Below are 18,428 nucleotides of genomic sequence, written 5' to 3'. Positions count from 1 at the left end.
AAAAATAGAACAACTGTAATAGCATAATCAATAAGATATATTTAAAAACAGTAAAAGAATTTGTGCATCCCAAATCCAGAAATGTCTTCAGAGTACATGCTGAGCATGCATGATGGCCGGAGGGTTGGGGCAGTGTTGGCTGGCGGTTGGCCAGCAGCTCTTCAGATAGAGAGTGCCCAGTCCCTCACATGGAGATACACCCTCAGGGGAAGCGCTTTACCCTGTGGGATCCCTTGCCAGGATCAGAGTCCCTCGGTGGATGAGGATGATGAGATGCACAGGTCCACCAGTGCACTGCACAGGTCCCGGCCAATGTGGGAGCCTGGGCTGGGATTACCAGGAAGGTGTGTTTTAGACAAGGCACAGGCAATGGCATCACTGGAGCAGGGTAAGCACCAGCCATGAACCAGAAAAAAAAATCTACTTCCAACCTGTGGCCAAAAAGCTCTGGGCTCTGGGGAACTGCTCTAGTGCTGGCCTGCACACCCTCTCCTAGTAGGAGCACCCTTAGGTTCTCCTGAAGTCTCCGATCTCAGAAGGATACAGAAGGATTCAGCAGCTGCTGAAGTTGCAGGTCCCAGAGTCGCAGGTACAGCAGGTGCGCTGAGTGGCCTCCTGGCCCTGGAGGGCTGGACAGGTGGAGAGCACAGGCTGGTAGCACTGTCTGACTCATCCACCCTCAGGTATCAGGTGCCCTCAGCCTGCTTCACAGCCCTGGGAACTGAGTGGCAGGATAAGGACAGGGCTAAAGCATCGGCCTGTGGGACCTCTGCCCTGCTCTTCCTCATACAGCGCAATGGGCAGAGGCATGAGCCCAGGTCTCTGAAGTTCAGCCCAAACATCAGCAGGCTGGGTGGGGGCCCTGGGTGGGAGGGTATGGGGGTGCTGTAGAAGTGAGGAGTGTCCTTGAACTCCCAGGGGTTCTCTGCCTCCACCTGTGGAGCATGTGTGGGCAAGGATCAGGATGGCAGCCTGGGGATGGCACTGCCCAGTCCCACCAGCCTGCTGCTTGCTGGGCTTTGCTGTCCAGCAGCCCTGCACTGGAGGACAGAGGCTCCTGCTGGGGTGGATCTGAAAGGCTTTTGGCTTCCAGAATCCCATTTATGTCCACGCCCCTGCCACCCAACAGAGAGGCCCCGCCTAGAGTGGTGCCCCGGCCCTCAATTCTGGCTGATATTTGCTATTCACATTGTGTCCTCAGGCCACCTCCCTGTCACAGTTTAAAGGGGGTGGGGTCCTCCCCACCCCCACCCCTGTTGGATGAAGCCAAACCCAAAACAAACAGAAACTTCCTACTTAGTGTTACTTCACTTTATGCTAAAGTCCAGAATTCTCCAGTGATAAAGAGCAGCAATAATAACGGGAGAGAAAACTTCTAAAAACTTTGACCTAAGCTCATGTGACCCGAAGTTCTCAAGTGGTAAGTGGTAAACATTAACCTCTGGAGGGACTGCACTCAGCCCCTTGGAGTTAGCTGGCCTGACAGGGGCCTTCTGGGACAGGAGTGGTGGGCTGTGTGTGCCTGAGGGGGTCCCAGCCACCGTGGTGGCCGGGCTGCCAGTGGGAACCCACTGAGATATCTGCGCAGTGAAGACAGTGAAGTCGGGGACAAAACACGGTCCTGGTGCAGGTTCTCCACAAGAGCCCCAGCAGGCCCAGGCTGCCAGGTGAAAAAACAGGACGCCCAGTTACACCTGCATTGCAGATGGACAATGACTGTGCAGGATGATATACTCAGCCAATAAACCTAACTTGGTGTCACTGTGCAGAAGCAGTCCCAGGGAGTTCACCGGTAGGGGACAGGCTAGGGGAGGAGCGGGTTTGGGCGGCACAGAGAAACCACAGCACACTCATCTCTCCGAGTCCTCACCTGGAGGTGTGACGCGTTCTCACCTGGAGGTGTGACGCGTTCCCACCTCTGAGCAGGAACGATGATTATCAGGTGTTCTCCCACTTACTTACCAGGAGCCCATACACTAGCTTATGAGACAGAGAGAGAGAGACCCGGGCCTCTCCCCAGGCCTCGTGCACACACACTTTAGCAGCGGGAGCCCCAGGGGCCTCCAAGGGCTGTAGGTAGTCCCTCACCATCCCCTTCAGCCTGAACCCCACTTTTTGACTTGCACATTTGACTTTTTCTTGGCAGAAGTACTTTGCAAAAAAAAAAGCTCCCCAAGCAAGTTGCAGCCCCCAGGTCTCTCCATGGGGGCACCAATGCAACCGGAAAAGAGAGTCCCAGAACCTGACCGTGACAGCCCACCACCCTCTCCACGCTCCCCAGAGCTCTCAAACCAGCAGAACACCAGCCTCCCCGGGGAGGGTTGTAAAGCTCTGATGCCTGGGCTCACCCACGGCTGGAGTCCATTAGCCAGGGGTGCGGCTGGGCATCAGAGTTTTAGGAAAACTCTTCTACTGATTCTAACGTGCTGCCAGGACCAGATACCCTGCCTTAAGGAATGAGTCACCTCCGCTTGGTTGGGGTGTGCCTGAGGGCCTGGCCGGAGCAGCCCCATGCGCAAGATCCAGGTTTGAACGCACACGACTTTGGAGTGTGGTGGGTATAAGGACTCAGAGTCAGACAGGCAGGGGTACCCCAGCTCACCCTTACTGAGGCCAGGGGACCTTGAGCAAGTTACTTGAACATCTAAGACTCAGTGTCCTCACTACAGAGTCAGAAGATAACACCAAGTGTGTCGGGTGAGAGCAGAAGACGCACACAGAACACTGTGCACAATGCTTATTGTGCACGGACATGCAACACATGGCAGTTACCATTTCATTACATGAAATGCACGATCTGTCTGACTTCAAAGTTGCCACTAGGCATGCGCAGACAATCGATGCCAAACGTATGGAATTGATTATGCCTTAGACTGACTATTCAGCCTCTTGCAGTGAAAGAGGAATATATGTTTACTTAGCCAAGGGTTTTGCCTCTCTTTCCCCTTTGGCAGCACATCAAGTGTCAAGAGAAAGACACTGAAGGAATACTTTCTGGCCAGGGTTTTGTGGCACCTTCCCCTGGGGAGTCTGAGGCCGGTTCTCCCCAGGGGCCAGACGTGACTTTCCCGAGACCCAGGAGAACTCTCAGACTCACAGTTTCTTTCCTCCACAAACCACCCGCAATGCGGACCCTGGCTCACCAAAGAATTACCTCCAAACAGAGATGTAGGATTTCCAATCACGACAGAGGTGAAGGTAAAAATAGCTCACCTCCTTGAACAACCACCTTAAAATTACAGTGAAACCACTGAATAACCGTTACTCAGAACTGTCAGAAATCTGACAACTATGGAATTGAAGGCACCACATCCACCCAAGCTGGTAGGAGGAATGGAGACAAGGAACAGGCTGGTCCCACACCCACCAGCCCACACCCATGTGTGGTGGATAAAAACCCTGGAGGGATATCTCAGGAGAGAGGAGTCCCCGCCCCATACCCAGCCCCCAGCCCAGGGTTCCAGTGCCAGGAGGATGAATCCCCATAACTTCTAGCTGCAAAAACCAGCAAGTACTGAGTCAGTGGAAGAAACTAATTGAGTCCCAAGTAGTTTCTCTTAAAGAATCCACACAGACTTAGACTCACTTTGTCTGAGCTCTAGCACCAGGGTAGTAAGTAGCTTGAAAGGCACCAGTGGCATCCAGGGAGGAACCAAAGTGTCCATCATCAAGGCAAGGGCTGGGAGACAGCTTTCTCCCACATAGAAATGCATGCAGAGGCTACTGTTCCTTCTCTAAACCTTCCCCCAACAGAGCTACAAAGCCACAGAGCCAGTAGGTGGGTACCACATCTGAGACTCCATCAACCTGCCTAACACTGTTTGCCCCGCCCTGAAGATCCCTGAGGTTCTACCTCACCCAACTTATAGCTCACCAAACTGTTAACAGGCTTCTCCATATCAATGGCTGGTCTTGGCTCATGCTTCACAACTTCCTAAAACCTCTCAAATAAGGCACAACAAGCCAGAGTGAGCCCCCAGCCTAAGTAGCACTTGCTAAGTAGCCTCAAGCCCAGTACTAACAGCAGTCAGCCTAAGTTCACAGCTTGGCTTCGCCTGGGAACCTCCAAGGCCAGCACGAACTGTAGCCATCTCAGACTCCTGTATAGCTCAGGCAGGATGGCCCCGAGAAGAACATAGGTGGGGGCTGACCTTGACCTGCACCATCTGGGAAACCACATGGCATGAGCACCCATGGACAGCTAGAGACCACGTTGGAGTGCCACCACCCTGCCCCTGCACAGCTAATCCTCCACCGTAGGTGGAGGTTGGTGGACGGTGGTCATAGCTAGTCCTTGCAGCTGACTGGCCTGGGTAAATCCCTCCCATTATTTACCAACAGCAACCAAGGCTCAACAACAAGAGGAAGGTATACTCAGCCTACACAAAGGGCCTGCCTTAAGTACCAAGCTAGGATGACGGGGGAGGCTGTGCCACTAAACCCTACGGGACACCTACTGCATTGGGCCACACTACCAAGACAGAGAGTCAGAGCAGCTCTACCTAATACACAGAAAGAAACACAGGGAGGCCGCCAATATGAGGAGACAAAGAAACATGATCTAAATGAAAGAACAGATAAGAACTCCAGAAAAAGAACTAAATGAAATGGAGATAAACAATCTATCAGATACAGAATTCAAAACACTGGTTATAAGGATGCTCAAGGAACTTAATAAGGACCCCAATAGCATAAAACAATATAGTCAGAAATGAAGGATACACTAATTGAAATAAAGAACAATTTACAGGGAAACAAGAGATTGAATGAAGCCAAGTATCAAATCAATGATTTGGAACATAAGGTAGCAAAAAATAACCAACAAGAACAAAAAATAATCCCCTCAAAATGTGGACAGTGTAAGCAGCCCCTGGGACAACTTCAAGTGTTTCAACGTTCACATCATGGGGCGGGGCCAGAAGGGAAAGAGAAAGAGCAAGAAATTGGAAATCTATTTGAAAAAATAATGAAAGAAAACTTCCTTAATTTGGTGAATGAAATATTGAGGAAGTACAGAGGGTCCCAAAGAAGACAGTTGCAAAGAGGCCCACTCCAAAACACGTCATAATTAAAATGCCTAAGGTTAAAGATAAAAAAGAATCTTACAAGCAGCAAGAACAAAGCAAGTAGTTACCTACAGCAAATTCCCATTAGACTGTCAGCTGACTTCTCAAAAGAAACTACAGGCTAGAACAGACTGGCAAGAAATACTCAAAGTCATGAAAAGCAGGGACCTACTTCGCTCTTCCAAGATTGCCAAGTTTGTTCTTCCCAGCAAAGGTATCATTTAGAATCAAAGGGCAGGTAGAGCTTCCCAGAGAAGACAAAACTAAAGGAGTTCATCATCACCAAACCATTATCACATGAAATTTTAAAGGGATTTATTAAAAAGAGATAAAAAGCTATGAACAAAATGCTAGTAAATACATATCTATGACAACCAAATCTAAAAAAGAAACTAAACAGCCCTGGCTGGTGTAGCTCAGTGGATTGAGCGCGGGCCTGTGAAGCAAAGGATCGCGGTTCGATTCCCAGTCAGGGCACATGCCTAGGTTGCAGGCCAGTTCCCAGTGGGGGACACATGAGAGGCAACCACACATTGATATTTCTCTCCCTCTCTCCTTCCCTTCCCTTCTCTCTGAAAATAAATAAAAATAAAATATTAAAAAAGAAACTAAACAAACAAGAAGAACAGAGTGGATAAATAAACTATGATATATTCACATATTTGCCTATGAAGATATATGAACTAGGGCAACACTTTTCAACTCAGATAAATCTAACTTAACACAGAGTGAAAGAGCAAGCTGAAGAAGACAGTACACCATTGATGGGAAATTGTACAACAGGTGCGTGGCAGCAGTTGCCAGTATCCCACTCAACGTTCATACCTGCTTTTCCTACAAATGCGACCTGATCTCACTCAGGGTAGCAACTTGTCTAGCTAACATACTTGATTTGCCCCCTTACTTGTAGCTTAAAGTGGTCTGGGAAATGTAAGCACAAGTCCACAGCGTGGAGCTTCGAGTAAAGTTATCACCTTCTTGCCCTGGCCAGGTGGCTCGGTTGGTTAGAGCATCATCCCGACATGCCAAGGTTGCAGTCTGATCCCGATCAGGACACATACAAGAGTTAACCAGTGAATGCGTAAATGGGAGGGGCAACAGAACAATGCTTGTCTCTCTCTAAAATAAATAAATTGAAAATAAAAAGTTATCATCCTCTTGTATCCTAAGAGGAACAGACTTGGCCCTTGCTGGTGTGGCTCAATGGATGGAGTGGCTGGTGTGGCTCAGTGGACTAAGTGCTGGCCTGTGAACTGAAAGGTCACTGGTTTGATTCCCAGTCAGGGCACATGCCTGAGCTGCAGGCCAGGTTCCCAGCTGGGGGTGTGCGAGAGGCAGCCCACCCATGTACCTCTCACACATTAATGTTTCTCTTCCTTTCTCCCTCCCTTCCCCTCTCTCTAAAAAAAAAATAAATAAAATCTTAAAAAAAAAAAAAGAACAGACTCTGCTGGTATAAAAGAGTTTGCCTTTTGTCCTTCCTGTTTCCTTCTGCTTGGAATGCAAATGAAATGGCCGGAGGTGCAGCAGCCATTCTGAGGCAGTGTGCTCCAACACCACACACCAAAGGTGGCAGGTAAGAGGCAGGAAGAGCCAGGTCCCAGGCCACACCCTGGAGCCTCAGTCCCAACCCCAGCCTGGCAGTCCTCAGACTGCTTGTCAAATGGGAGAAATACCTTTCTTTTGCTTCGCTGAAGTGAGGTTTTCTCTTACACACAGCCAGATGGAAACCCGAACTGACATGCAGGAAAACCACACTGTAGAGCACTGCCAGCACAATTTCGTCTGGTCAAAGGATAAAGAGATGCCTGAGAATTAAAGCACCTGCTGTGGGGAAGTGGCTTTTGTCCGAGAGAGAGGAGGCAGGGGGCGGCGAGAGGAGAAGGGGGTACTGCCCCTGTACTTCCGATGGCTGGTTTCTTAGGTTGGGTGGTGAGTACAGAGGTAAATTTTATTATCCTTTGTATCCTAAATACCTCATAACAAGATATGAATATAAAGAAAAAGGGTAGGTGGGAAAAACAAAAGAGAAAGTTCACGCCCTGGCTGGTGTGGCTCAGTGGACTGAGTACCAGCCTGCAAACCAAAGGGTCACTGGTTGGATTCCCAGTGAGGGCATATGCCTGGGTTGCAGGCCAGGTCCCCAGTTGGGGGCGCATGAGAGGCAACCATACATTGATGTTTCCCTCTCTTTCTCCATCCCTTCTCCTCTGTCTAAAATTAAATAAAACAAAATCTGTAAAAAAAAAAGAGAGAGAGAGAGAGGGGGAAAGTTCAGCCCTTACGTTTACTGGCCGGCCTACTGGATAACAATGGCAGGAGCCCTCCAGGAGTGGCTCGTGTGAGAGGCTTCAACCTTCCTTCCATCTGTCAGTCCAAATAGCATATGAGCACTTGGCATGAGGGGCTGTCCAGCCCTGCAGCTGCCACCTTGGTCAAAGACTTGCCCCCTTCCTTGGGTAAACATAACTATCTTATTTCTACCCTCATTGCCAGGGTCTAACCGGGCCAAGGGCGTGAGGCTCTCCAGCCCTACTCAGGCATCAGATGCACTGGATCTGTGGAGGGTAATGTGTGCACCCCAAAGACTGAGTCCGCGTGTCCTGGGTGGGGCCCGGGCATCTGTATGGTGAAAAGCTTCCTCACTGACCCTCTCCTTGTCCTGGAAGCTCACATCAAACCTGGGATGAGAAGGTACATCTCTGGACTCCCAAAGTGGTTTGTTTGTTTTCCTAACTAATGCTTCAGATCTACTGCTAACCCTAATGAGCTTCCTTTTTTTCTTTACTCCAGAACTTTCAAAGAACATTGTTCTCATCCACAAATCTGCAAATCACGCGCCAGAGCTGTAAATAGCCTTACAGGCTGCTTCCCCTTCCTGTGTGGGGACAGCCAGCCAGGGGTGAGTGGAAACCCGCCTGCAGGTGTGGCTGCAGTGGGAGCCACTAACACAGATCAACAGGCCGTGCGCAGGGCAGTCAGTTCTGTACAGGAACCACATTCGGTGAGGCCGGGTCCCTGTTCTACTATTCTGCACCAAGACAGCCTACTCTGACTTCTAAAATCCATCATTTTCCAAAGCCATGATGAGGCCAGTCTACTAGCAGCTTTAATAATCCCTAAGCTTAAAATAGCAAAGCAATTGCTTCTCCCCAATAAGCAAGGCTTTTCCTTGCGTCTCACCAGGGGCAAGAATGCAGCTAAGGCAAAGTCTAAATAAGGTGTTTATCGTTCCTGAATGTGGAGGTAACTGGACACCCCTTCCCTGAAGCACCCGGGGTGCCGTGACCAGAGCTTGCTGGGGCCTTAGGCTGCTCAGCAGATGCGAGGTAGCACCTTTGAGGGAGCAAGAAATATCTAAGACAAGTACAAGGAGAAACACAAGAGCATAGAAAGAAACCCTACACACTGAGATAGGAAATGGATTCTCTCCGAGGTCAGCCTCTTGAATATTCTTAGTTTTCGGTGTCAAAATTTTCTTATATGACCTTGTCCAAACATAAAGTCAACATTGGTTTCTCTATCTCCCTCTGTTCCCCCCACCCCTGCCACCCAAGACTCAATGGAAAATCCATTTTACCTTTAAGTGAAGAAAGAAGCACTGACAGTGGATAAAATGGGCAAAAGGATGAAATAAAATGCTTTAGCATGGTTTCTGAGTGAAGTGTGGAAGGCATCATCACCCTTTATCCCTAAAATTTAGGGCCTGCAGGCGTCAGGGCCCACTGGGTGCTGCTGCTTAAGAGCAGCCCAGGGAGTGGGAACAAAACAGCTACCAAGTAGGGCTGCCCAGCTGCGTGGTCTCACACACGTGGGGAGGTCCTGGGCCCTGGACCAGAGCCTTCCTCATGTGTGCTTCCAAGCCATGGTTCAGATGAAGCAAACTCAGGCCTCCTCAGAAAGAGAAAGTGGGAGTTAGCTCCTGCCCTACATCCTGATGGGGTCCCCAACCCTGGCCAGGCTGAGACGGGCCTGCACAAGGAAGAAGTAGCAAGAGGGTGCAGGTCCCCTTCCTGACAGGGGTCAGCAAAGGCTCAAGTGCCAGAGGCAGGTCAGCTCACACCTGCCGCCAACAGGCACTATCAGGTCAGGAGGGCACCTGGGCACGCACACTGGGCACACGCACACTCAGCGTGCGCAAACCAGGCAGGTACACAGAGACTGACCTAAGAACAAAGCCATGCTTTCCATCCACTGCAGCCAAAAGACTTCAGTTGACAGACCTGGTTTTGGCTGGTAAAAAGGAAATTTCTGGATGTTTATACTCAAAACCCAAAAACCAAACAAAAAACACACCCACACTGACGCGGTTATGTGGGAGAGTAGAGCAGGAATTGGCCTTCATTTTTAACCTCCCAGAGAAGCACATGACAGGAAGCTATTCCTGGACCGAGGTAAGTCTGAATCCAGCCAGTGAAGGTAAGGGGGCGGCAGGGGGGGGGCGGTCAGGGCAGGCCCTGCCCGTCCGTGGCAAGTGTGGGCTCTGCAAGGGAGACACCAGGAAACAAAATCCTAAAGGACGGAGCCAGGCCTCAGAACTCAGGACGGACACCTCACAGCCTCATCCCAGAGGGAACAGGGGGGTGGCCCACAGTTCTGTCCTCATCGTGCGAGGTGCAATTTAGGGTACATTTTGATGAGAAAAGAACTTGCCCTCTAACTCTGTCTGTTCAGGTAAAACAATGACCCCCAAATTTGGGTTCGCCCTGGCCAGGGAGGTCAGTTGTTTAGAGCGATGCCCCAATACACCAGGTTATGGGTTCGATCCCCAGTCCGGGCACATAGAAGATCAACTAATGAGTCCATAAACACGTGAGACAGCACATCCATGTTTGCATGTGTCTCTGTCTCTCACTCCACACCTTCCCTCTCTCTGTCTAAAAATGAATAAATAAATAAATTTAAAAAATACTGGCCCTGGCCAGCACAGTTTACTTGGTTGAGTATTAGCCTACCAATCCAGGGGTCGCTGGTCCGATTTCTAGTCAGGACACATGCCTAGGCTGCAGGTTCAGTCCCTGGTTGGGGTGCGTGAGAGAGGCAACCAGTCAACGTTTCCCTCTCACACTGATGTTTCTCCCTGTCCTTTTCCCTCACTTCCCCTTACTCCAGAAGTAAATAAATAAAACCTTTTTAAAAACGAGCTCAGAAGAATGGAGGAAGCCACGGGTAGTGATGGCTAATATTTCTGCAGAACATGCTACATGCCAGTAGCTCCTTTCATCCCCCCCCCAATTCCGTGAATAACTGAGAGTCCCGATGACCAGAGAGGAAACTGAGGCTGGCCCCGCAGGACAGGGGCGGGCTTGACGGATACTCACACCTGGGCCGAGCCCCTGTGACGCACTTCATTCCAGGTGGGTGCTCTCTCCAGTTTCTATGATCATTAACCTGCTGCTGAGATGCACACCAACCACAGCCTCCTGCTCTGGGCTGAGATGAAGTCCGACCCTGGGCCAAAGCCAAGGTGCTCAGGGCCGCTGCCACCTGAGCGCAGGCAACCTGCCCCTGCTGGAGAGCTGCTCAATCTGTGTTTTCAACATAAAGACCTCAGCTTTTGACTTTTTTTCTAGCTGGAATAGTTAAGAGAATATAAAATACACTAATATGCTATAAAGGGGTTAATGGAGTCCAAAAATCTAGTTTCTCTCAATGTCCTAACTTTTCTAGTAATGAAATCACTTCGGCATCGCAGTGAAATGAAAGGTGATTTTTCTATGAACCGAGACCCTTCCACCCCCACCTGCCAGAAAAGGGCACAGGAACTGCAGCAATTCTGTTCCTGGAAAAATCAGCAGAGAGAGAGAGAGAAAAGTGTATGTGAGGCCATGGAGGCCTGGCCCTGGATGGTATCTGCACAATCACCAACTGAGCACCTGAGATGGGCTCAGCACTGTGCCATCTGCCACCAGGTGGTCAGAAGCATGATTAGGAATTAAAAATGGGGAGAAGGAGAGAGAGAAAGAGAGACTGGATGGGGAGGGAGTGAGAGAAGGCCCCTTTAGAAAATCTGAGCTGAAACCCAAACATCAGACATCAGAACATCAGACATCAGAAGGTGCCAGCAAGAAAGGACCTTGGAGAAAGAGTCAGCCAGAGAACATGTCCACTGCAGAAGTCCTAGGAAGGAGACCCTGTGGCTGAGGCATGCTGACAAGAGAGACAAGTGGGAATGAGTCCACAGGAGTGAGAGGCCCTGTGAGACCCTCCAAACCCTGGGAAGGAATGAAAAGCCACCTGAGGATTCTAAACCAGGGACAACACAGTCAGACTCATCTTCAAACCTCATTCTGGCTACTGTGCGGGCAGCGGCTGTTAACTCTCGTGTTCATTTGCAGGTGGGAAATGGTCATTACCCTTGTGTTCCCTTACAATGGTCCTGGCTCAGCCTGTCTACCTGGCAGCATGTTCCCAATTCAGAGAGATGTGAAGAGTCAACTTGTTCAGGAGCAACTCCGGCTACTAACTCCTGGCCCTGCCCCTAGGATTATCTGAAAATTATTTCTAAAACTAAGATTGAAAAACCACATTACTGTTAATATAAAACATAATTATACTCTATTCAGCACTTTAAGAAAGTGGATCAGATTTTTGGCCAAGGTGGAGGCATAGGTAGATTCCCATTGCTTCCTTGCACCGCTACAAGGACAACAACCAATTTAAAAGTAAAAAACAACCAGAACTGCCAGAAAATCAAACTGTATGGAAGACAGACATCAAAGGAGCTAAAAAAGAAACAGTCATCCGCACCAGTAGGAGTGGTGGAGGTAGGCATCTGGGGCAGAGCAGACACATGGCAAGGCAGCCGCTAGTGGACTGGGCAGTCCCACATTCGCATGCGGACAAACAGGGAGGAACCACTGGGGAGTAAGACACACCATGCAACTCCGGGTTCCAGCGCAGGGGAATAAGGCCTCAAAACCCCTGGCTGTAAAAATCTGTGTGGGCTACAGCAGAGAGATAAACTCCTAGTCTCACAGGAGAGTCCACTGGAGAGACTCATGAGTTCGCACCCAGGAATTAGCACCGGAAGAGCCCACTTTGCTTATGGGGCAGGGGCAAATGACTGAAAGTGGGGCAAGTGGTACTGTTCCCTCTCTGACTCCTCCCCCACAGGCAGCACCACAGTGCAGTGATGTGGGTTGCCCCACCCTGGCCAACACCTAAGGCTCCACCCCTTACAATGTAACAGGTGTGCCAAGACAAAGAAACACGGCCCAAACTAAAGAATAGATCAAAACTCCAGAAAAAGAACTAAGCAGTGAAGAGACAGAAAACCTCTCAGATGCAAAGTTCAAAATACTGATAATCGGGATGCTCACAGAATTGCTCGAGTACGGATGGAAAATAAAGGAAGAAGTGGAGGCTATACATAGCAAAATAAAGAAACATCTATAGGGAACCAACAGTGAAGGGAAGGAAACTTGAACTCAAATCAACAATTTGGAATAGAAGGAAGAAATAAACATTTAATCAGACAGAATGAAGAAACAAGAATTCAAAAAAATGAGAGCGACTTAGGAACCTCTGAGAAACTTTAAACATTCCAACAACCAAATCATAGGGGTGGGGCTGGCTTTAGCTCAGCAGGTACTTCGATTCACAAGTCACAGGGGTGCCAGAAGAAGAAGACGAAGAGCAAGAAATTGAAAACTAATTTGAAAAAAATAATGAAGGAAAACTTCCCCAATTCTGGCAAAGGAACTAGACATGCAAGTCCAGGAAGCTCAGAGAGTCCCAAAGAAATTGGACCCAAAAGGAACATACCAAGGCACATCATCATTAAGTTATCAAAAATTAAAGGTAAGGAGAGACTCTTAAAAGCAGCAAGATAAAAGGAGACAGTTACCTACAAAGGAGTTCCCATAAGACTATCAGCTGATTTCTCAGAAGAAACCTTGTAGGCAAGATGGGACTGGAAAGAACTATTCAAAGTCATGAAAAGCAAGGACCTACATCCAAGAATACTCTACCCAGCAAAACTATTATTTAGAATGAAAGGGCAGATAAAGTGCTTCCCAGATAAGGTCGAGTTAAAGGAGTTCATCATCACCAAGCCCTTAATGTATGAAATGTTCAAGAGACTTATCTAAGAAAAAGATCAAAACTATGATCAGTAAAATGACAACCAACTCACAACTATCAACAACTGAACCTAAAAAACAAGAACAAAAACAGCACTAGCTGGTGTAACTCAGTGGACGGAGTGCTGGCCCGTAAATCAAAGGGTTGCTGGTTTGATTCCCAGTCTAGGGCACATGCCTGGGTTGCAGGCCAGGTCCCCAGTAAGAGGTGCCTGAGAGGCAACCACACATTGATATTTCTCTCCCTTTCTTTCCCCCACCCTTCCCCTCTATCTATAAATAAATAAATAAATAAAATCTTAAAACTAACTAAGCAAGAACTAGAACAGGAAGAGAATCACAGAAATAGAGATCACATAGAGGGTTATCAGTGGGGAGGGGGAGGAGGGAGAATGGGGAAAAGTTACTGGAAATAAGAAGCGTAATTGGTAGGTACAAAATAGACAGGGGAAGGTTAAGAATAGTATAGGAAATGAAGAAGCCAAAGAAGTGATATGTACAACCCATGGACATTAGAACCAAAGGGGGGGGGGCAATGCTGAAGGGAGGGCGGTGCAGGGTAGAGGGGGAGAAAGGGGAGAAAAAGGGGCAACTGTAATAGCATAATCAATAAAATATACTTAAAAATACAGATTAAAGGAACAGAAAAGAAAAAGAAAGTGGATCACAGTAACTTCTCCAAAATTACTCACTTGGCCCCGCGAGTGTGGTTCAGTGGGTTGAGTGCTGGCCTGTGAACCAAAAGGTTGCTTGTTTGATTCACAGTCAAGGCACAGGCCAGGGTTGTGGGCCAGGTCCCAGGCTGGAGGGTGTGACAGAGGCAACTGACCCATGTTTCTCTCCCTCTCTTTCTCCTTCCCTTACCCTCTTTTAAATAATAAATACAACCTTTACAAATAAATAAATAAAAATAAAAACCTTTTATTTGTGACATGTGCCCTGCTTACTTCCGGAAAGCACTTCAGGCCATTGTTATAAAGCCTAAGAAACAGGTCAAATTAAAGTGTTCCCTGGGAAGTGGATGGTATGTTACAGTATCAGTTTGGGAGGAGCACACTAACATTTAAGAGCTTTAAAAGCCCAGTATGTTCTAAAGGTTGAGTGTAGCTGTACACACAGCTTTGTCATAGGCCAGGCTCTGGAAATGCCTTCACCGTCACCTACTTTTACATTTCTCCTCTACCCTCTCCCAGCACCCAAAAGGAGCCCTGCTTTGCCAGGTTTTGCTGTACACTAGCACCCCCACCAGAGACTGATCAGACAGGGAGGAATGAAATGCCTCTGGGTCAGCAGTTTCACTCCTGCCTGCCCACAGGTTTTTTTTTTTAATATCTTTAGAGGGAAGGGAAGGAGAGAGGGAGAGAAACATCAATGTATGGTTGCCTTACGCGTCCCTGGGAGCCGATTGTGGTTTGCAGCCCAGATCTTTTGAAGGACGGTATTTGTGTGTATGCGGATGGGAGGATTCCTGGGTTAGAGTGATGGGTAAACGTTAATTATTTATCCATTCTTCCACAGTGCGGAGCCCACACACACAGCCCACTAGACCCTGTCTCGTAAAGATACCACTTGGACCCACACTATGAAAATCTCAAAACTAGAGAGTCTAATTCCCATTTTAAATCCCTTCCCGACAGCACTCTTACTTCTGCTCTCGTGCTGCCAGTGAGCATCCCAGTCTTGAAGCTCCTCACAAGGTAAGCGCTAACAGAGTCAGACGTCTCCCAGGTACATCCAAGGCGAAAAGCAAAATTAGAACAAGAACATTGAGGAAATGTTTCATTCTTCCTGCTGTGTGGATTGTAACGAACCTCTAATGATCATCTGACTAAAGCTGATTGTCAGCTACAAAAGCTTTTTTATTCCAACTGTTTAAAAATTTAGAAAAACTCCCTCTTTAAATATCTTACACAAACACTATTATTCCCATTACTTTTCCAATACGTTCTGTACCTTCACCAGTTCTAAGACTATTCATGGCCAGGCCTCACTAATAAAACGAACAGGTTGGCAGATTATGAGAAAGGGGCCTGGCAGAAATGCTGAGAATTTTTTGAGGGTTTAGGGGGTGGGGTGGAGAACAGGCTTGTTTTAGTTCTTTGACTGGTTGTGGCTTTTGATGTTTGTTTCAAATTGCTTGCTGCCCCAAATTATAAATAGCTTAGATGTAATTTAATGTGCAAAAAGAGGCACTGCTTAAGAATTTTTTATTTGGCCCTGACTACTGTGGCTCAGTGGGTTGGGCACCACGTGGCAAATGGCAAACCCAAAGGTGGTCCATTGGATTTCAGGTCAGGGCACATGGATGGGCTGCGCACCAACTTTCAAGTTGGGGTCCAGCCAGAGGCAAACTATGGATGATTCTCTCCAATAATGGTGGTGTTTCCCTCTCTTTCTCCCTTCCCTTTTATCTGAAAATAAATGAATAAAATGTTTTTTAAAGTTTTTTAAAAAGTAATTTTTATTTGACCAACTGACCTTGAAAGAAAATCATCAAAGAGTTTTAAGTAAACTGCCTGAGGAAACTTGCACTTTCCAGGTATTCTTAAAAAACACCTTCGACTCTAATAGGTGAAAGCGACTCACCCATACTCATGGTCAAAAAAAAATCCGCACACTGAATGGAAATAGTTTAGCCACGGAAAAATGCCTGTAATGTGTTTATTTAGCATACCTTTCACACACACACCCGCCCCTTTTCTTTGTCTGTTTTGCTAAGGGTTGGTTACTTTTCTCCCTGCTTCCAGAAGTGGATCCCGGCCAGATTTCTACACAGTTTATCCCTCACCCACGAACCACCTGTGGGTGCCGAACCCCCGCCCCACCCTGCACTGATCGCTGACCGGCCTGCGCTCACCCAGCCAGCTACTACACTGGGTTACCTATGGGCACACGTGGCTGAACCCGGATGAACCTAGACGATATCCTGTCGGACAACACCAGGAATACAGGAGGCGTCCCCATTTTTCTGGCCCGGCACCCCCACAGGCCGTCCTGCAGAGGGGCGGTAGTATTGCCCACAGGGACCCAGTGAGAGCCACAGGAAGGCCACCCCTCCCCGGCTTCGGCCTTGGTCCATCTGGCCAAACAGCCACCCCAGCTCTGCAGCCTGCGCGTCTGTGGGTGCAGATCCCGGGGAAGGTTGCTGTAGAGCCCTCGGAGCTCCCGCCGAAGGGGGTCTAGCGGCGCAGAGGGATGCAGGGAAGTTCCTCCCACCCCAGCCCCGCCATTCCTGCCCAGACAAGCGACCACGGTCCTCTCCACGGAAAACCAGGGGACCTAGAGCGCGCCCGTGAGCGCCATTTCTTCCACGCAGAAAGGGGCCCCGAGGGACCCCCGCCCCTACCACGGGACGCGCCTAGGCGGGTACCGGAGCTCTGGCTCTGGTCTGCTGCGCGCCCTGTGGTCCCAACCCAGGGTGGGAGGAGTATTTACAAACTTGCCCAGTAGCTGGGCGCACTCCCCTCGCGCCTACAGAGCCCTCACCCTGGGCCCCCGCATCCCGGTAATCCCAACACCGGCCCTCCTCCTCCACTTTTGCCCAGTTCCTCAACTCCGCCTGCCCTCTCCTCTAGCCGCAGCCCACAGCCCCAACCCCCAGCCTGTGGGCCGCGCACCCCTTCTCCCAGACCCCGTATCCCGCGCACTCACCTCCTAACCAAAGCCTGGGGACGAAGAGCCAAGAAAGCAGCAGCAACATCAGCAGCTGCGGCCGCTGCCACAACAGCGCCTGACCCATCCCCTGCCGCAGTTCTGCAAATTCTTCCCAACCGGCGGGCCGCCAGGGCCAGCGGAGCTACGCTGCCCAGCAGTGGGCTGCGGGAGCTGGGCGCACAGCTGGGAGGTGCCTGACTCTGACAGGGGTGGGACGCTGGAAAGGGGCGTGGCCAGCGGGAGAGCAAGGGGCGGGCCCAGGGCAAAAAGGGGACCCCGGGGCCGGAGCTCAGAGGAAGAAGGGGGAAGTAGAGGGACTGGAGTGAAGGCCATCGTGGGGAGGCATGGCCTGGGCAGGGGTGGGGAAAAAGGGACCGGGAGACCGCTGTCCAGCTGAGCCGGTGGCAGAGGCCAAAGTTGTGGTGCCCGCCAGGGGCGGAGCAGCTAGAGCCCCGTGTTCACCCCGGTAGGCAGAGCGCGAGGCAGAGCGGGAGGCAGGGCCGGATGATGCTGAAGCATTGAACATCAAGGAAAAGCGCAGAGCAGGAGCGCGGAGAGGCAGGTATGACTTCACGGTTCTGTAGGGCTGTGCTGGCTGCTTTGACTCACATCCCAGCTCCTCACTGCAGACTCTCTGGACTGCCCACTGCGCTTCTAGTGCCTGGCCCATAGGAGGCGCACAACACATCCCTGTTGAAGGGAGGCGGGGATGCAGCCACCTAACCTCTGAGACTGAATTCTGAGAGTAGAAAGTGCACTTTTTCAATTACAGACACTTGACTTGCAGGGAATTATTGTAAATAATTGAATCAATGTTGAGAGATACTGACAGGAAATAATCATCAAAGAATTATCCATCAAGCAGAAAACAAAAGAATGTTAAGACCATGCATTAGAGCTCAACTGCATACTTTATGGCATACCAGGACAAAAGATCCTAGAAGGTATTTTTCAGAAACATCTTTAATGTTATGCTTCCGGTCAAGATAGAGATGCTTCCGGCACAGGTAGAGATGCTTCCCCTCCTCTTGTGACCACAAGAAGAATCACAACTAAGCTCAAACAAAAGTCACCCAGAACTGGCCTAAAGCTGAACTGTATGGAGGTCCGACAAGCAAGAATTTGAAAAGCCACGTTCATCCAGATGGGCAGAAGGGACAGAGTCTGGGGGCCAGGCAGAAAGGCCACGGAGTGGCACAGGGAGGTGGCAGAGGGCAGGACAGGCAGCCCCACATTCACGTGTGGTGGACAACAGTCAGGAGGGATGCCCTGACAGCAAGCGGTCCCAGGCCCAGGCCAGATGGCACAGCCCAGGGTCCCAGTGCCAGGAAGATACAGCCTCATGCTTCTGGCTGTAGAAAGCAGTGCGGGTTGGGATGGTGGAAGAAGCTGCTGGTTTCCTTTGAAGGGCCCACAGGGACTTAAAACACTGGCAAATGCACCCACTCTGGAAATCACCACCAGGGCCACAGCTAGAAGGACGCCAGTGGTATAACGGACGGAGGTGTTGTGACTAGAAATGGGGGCGAGTGATGGGTAAACCCCAGAAGCCAGGCAGAGGCACTGTCCCCTCTCCGACCCCTCCCCACACAGATACACAAGTGGTGAAGTGGGGTGCCCCACC

The 18,428-nt window shown here is 49.7% G+C and overlaps 1 protein-coding gene across 2 annotated transcripts in view; it reads right to left on the bottom strand.

Annotated features, from left to right (window-relative positions):
• MERTK (MER proto-oncogene, tyrosine kinase) overlaps positions 1–16,993 on the bottom strand; it is a 91,428-nt gene extending 74,435 nt beyond the window's left edge. The window contains exon 1 of one of the 2 annotated variants that reach the window (XM_053664564.1): positions 16,802–16,993. In XM_053664564.1, the coding sequence (XP_053520539.1) occupies positions 16,802–16,889 (88 nt within the window). In that variant the 5' untranslated portion in view covers positions 16,890–16,993. Of the gene's footprint in view, positions 1–14,796; positions 14,888–16,801 lie in introns of those variants that run through there. The other variant, XM_053664565.1, reaches the window with a different exon arrangement.
• Between the last annotated feature and the right edge of the window lie 1,435 nt (positions 16,994–18,428).

Source organism: Artibeus jamaicensis, unplaced genomic scaffold (assembly GCF_021234435.1).
Source record: "Artibeus jamaicensis isolate MK-2021 breed Jamaican fruit bat unplaced genomic scaffold, CSHL_Jam_final contig_384, whole genome shotgun sequence".
Lineage (NCBI taxonomy): Eukaryota > Metazoa > Chordata > Mammalia > Chiroptera > Phyllostomidae > Artibeus > Artibeus jamaicensis.
This window is presented reverse-complemented; position numbering and strand designations above follow the sequence as displayed.